Source organism: Diceros bicornis, unplaced genomic scaffold (assembly GCF_020826845.1).
Source record: "Diceros bicornis minor isolate mBicDic1 unplaced genomic scaffold, mDicBic1.mat.cur scaffold_73_ctg1, whole genome shotgun sequence".
NCBI classification, from domain to species: Eukaryota; Metazoa; Chordata; class Mammalia; order Perissodactyla; family Rhinocerotidae; genus Diceros; species Diceros bicornis.
In genome coordinates, this window is record NW_026691615.1 from 2,670,335 (window position 1) to 2,673,151 (window position 2,817).

A 2,817-nucleotide genomic window follows, 5' to 3' on the forward strand; every position below is an offset into this window, starting at 1 on the left:
TGCCAGTCCTGTAAGACGGGTTCCTCATCACTATGCCCATTTTACAGATCTGGAAGCCGGGGCCCAGAGAGGTTAGGTGATTTACCTGACGTCATACAGCGTGTCAATGGCAGAGCCAGGAATCGAGACTTGATCAGGCTGCTTAGCCAGGTGACTAAAACTCAGGGTGGGAGGTTTTGGGGGGTGGGGGCTGTTGAGGATGTGAGGCTGGTGCCCAGGGCTCTGGCTGGGGAATAGGGGACAGTCGGAGACCCAGGTGGAGAGGAAGCTCTGAGGTGAGAGAATAAATCTGGTGCGGGTCTGGAGGCTACCAGGCGATGAGGACTTGGGACCCCCCGCCCCTGCCAGCCCGGCTCTGACCTGGGCACTTCTCCATCCCCCCAAATGGAGTCCAGCTAGACTCTGAGGATGTATGAACCCAGGCCTGAGTCGTGAGAAAGAGCCACAGGGAGAAAGGGCATCCAGGCAGAGGGAACAGCCCGTGAAAAGGCCCTGGGGCAGGACTGGGGCTGGGGTGTGGGAGGAACATCGAGGAGCCCGTGTGGCTGGAGCAGAGGGAGTGAGGGGGAGAGAGGCAGGAGGGGAGGAATTTGGGTAATAGGAGCGAACCTCATGGGGAGTGGGTACCCTGAAAAAGCCCGGGTCCTTCTGGGAATCTCAAAAGGGGGCAACACTGGCATCTTCCTCGGTGGCTGGGAGGCACGGGGAGATGATGCCCCTAGAGTATGAATGTGCTGGATCCTTGTCAGCGGGGGCCACCAGCCCACTGTGTGGCACCCCTGAGCCTCACGAGGTCCAGGAGCCGGCAATGCTCTGAGCCTTCGAGAAGCTTTTTCAAAGCCTGCCCGGGCCCCCAGGTCAGAGACCCTGGAATTCTGTCTCGGCCACAGGCCCAGGCAGCTGGGGGCTCCTGGGGGCAGCATGCAAGTGGACGATGTCACAGAGGCTGGAGGCATCTAGAACACTGCGGGCTCCCGGCCTCAGCATCATCTGCCAGCACGGCCGCCGGGTCGGGCAGCTCCTCCTGGGACCGGCCTTCACGGACACAATGCGTGCCGCGCTGCCCCCGGGACCAGCCTCCGCCTAGGGCCACCCGGGGCCCAGCCGCCCTGCCCAACAGCCTCTGTGCCCCTATCCGAGCTCACTTCCCTTCCCATCCCAGCCACGGGCCCCCGGGGAGGCCCTGGAGATGCCCGAAGGCCTCCCATCGGTGGTCCCCAGTGGGACCTAGCTCCACGCAGTGGCTGGAGGAGGGAGAGGGGGAGGGGGTGGCCATGGGGTGGGCGCGGCTGGCGCGGGCCCCGGGGGCGGTCACGGCCGCCCTGATCCTGTGGGCCCTGCTGGTGCCCTCGCAGGCGGTGGTGCGGGCCATGCTGGACGGGAACGTGAGCACGGTGGACTTCCCGGGTTTGCCGGCCCTGTTCGGGGTGCCCCTGGCCCCCCAGGGCGTCCGGGGCTACCTGATGGAGGCCAAGCCAGCCAACGCGTGCTACCCCATCGAGGGCCCGCGGCTGGGCAACGGCTCCCTGGGCGCCATCGTGCTCATCCGCCGCTACGACTGCACCTTTGACCTCAAGGTCCTGCACGCCCAGCAGGCCGGCTTCGAGGCGGCCATCGTGCACAACGTGCGCTCAGACGAGCTGGTGCGCATGGCACACGTCTATGAGGACCTGCGGCGCCAGATCACCATCCCCTCTGTGTTCGTGGGCGAGGCCGCCTCGCAGGACCTGCGGGTCATCCTGCGCTGCGACAAGCTGGCCCACATCCTCCTGCTGCCCGACTACCCGCCGTGCCCCGAGCTGGACTGCCACCCCGTGCTGGCCATCTCCTGGGTCCTGGGCCGCGCCCTGGCCCTGCTCACGTCCACCGTCTTCGTCCTGCGGCGCCTGTGGCGGTGGCTCTGGGCCCGGTGGACCAGGGTCAAGACGGCGCAGACGCAGGCGTGCCAGAAGGCCCAGGTGCGCACCTTCACGCGGCACAGCGACCTGTGTGCCATCTGCCTGGACGAGTACGAGGAGGGCGACCGACTCAAGATCCTGCCGTGCGCCCACACCTACCACTGCAAGTGCATCGACCTCTGGTTCTCCCAGGGCGCCTGGCGCTCCTGCCCCGTGTGCAAGCAGTCAGTGGCCGGCACGGAGGACGGCTCCGACTCCACCGTCGAGAGCTTCGGGGACGAGGACCCCTCGCTGCCCGGCCACCGGCCCCCCATCTGGGCCATCCAGGCCCAGCTGCGCGCCCGCAGGCTGGAGCTGCTGGCCCGGGCCGGCCCGCACCGCCGCTGCAGCGCCACGTCTGTGGGGGCGGCCGAGGTCGTGGTGTCCCCGGGACCCCCCTGAGGCCAGCGGCCCCTGGCTGGCGAAGCTCGGGGCAGGGAGGGTGGAGGGAGGAGTGTCTCTACTCTGGAGAGAATAAAGCCCGTTTGAAAGTGGATTTGCGCCCTGGCTGCTGTGGGGGCACCAGCCTCCGGCCCCGGGCGCCACCGTGGGCGGCCAATCCCGGCTGACCCCGAGCCTGGCCCCCAGTGTCTGCGGGTGAGCGAGGAGATGAGGGGCCGGGGGGTGATTTTCCAGCCCTGGGCGCACGGGCCGCTCATCCTTGATATGCTGATTCATCTCCATTTACACATTTTTTTTGGAAATAAACTTTTTACTTTGGCGTAATTTTAGATTCACAGAAAAGTTGCAAACGTCCTGCAGAGAGTCCCCACGTGCCCCTCACCGCTTCCCCTGATAGTCTCGCCTTACATGAGCGCAGCCTGGGCGTCACAACGCCCAAAGCAACGTGAGCACGTGACGACGAACTAAACTCCGGGAT

At 66.0% G+C, this 2,817-nt stretch overlaps 1 protein-coding gene across 1 annotated transcript; it reads left to right on the forward strand.

Annotated features, from left to right (window-relative positions):
• The first annotated feature begins 934 nt into the window (after window positions 1–934).
• ZNRF4 (zinc and ring finger 4) lies at window positions 935–2,339 on the forward strand. Its single transcript, XM_058537978.1, is given in 3 exon segments — window positions 935–1,004; window positions 1,007–1,123; window positions 1,126–2,339. Coding segments are annotated over 3 exon segments (1,401 nt in total).
• Window positions 2,340–2,817: the final 478 nt, after the last annotated feature.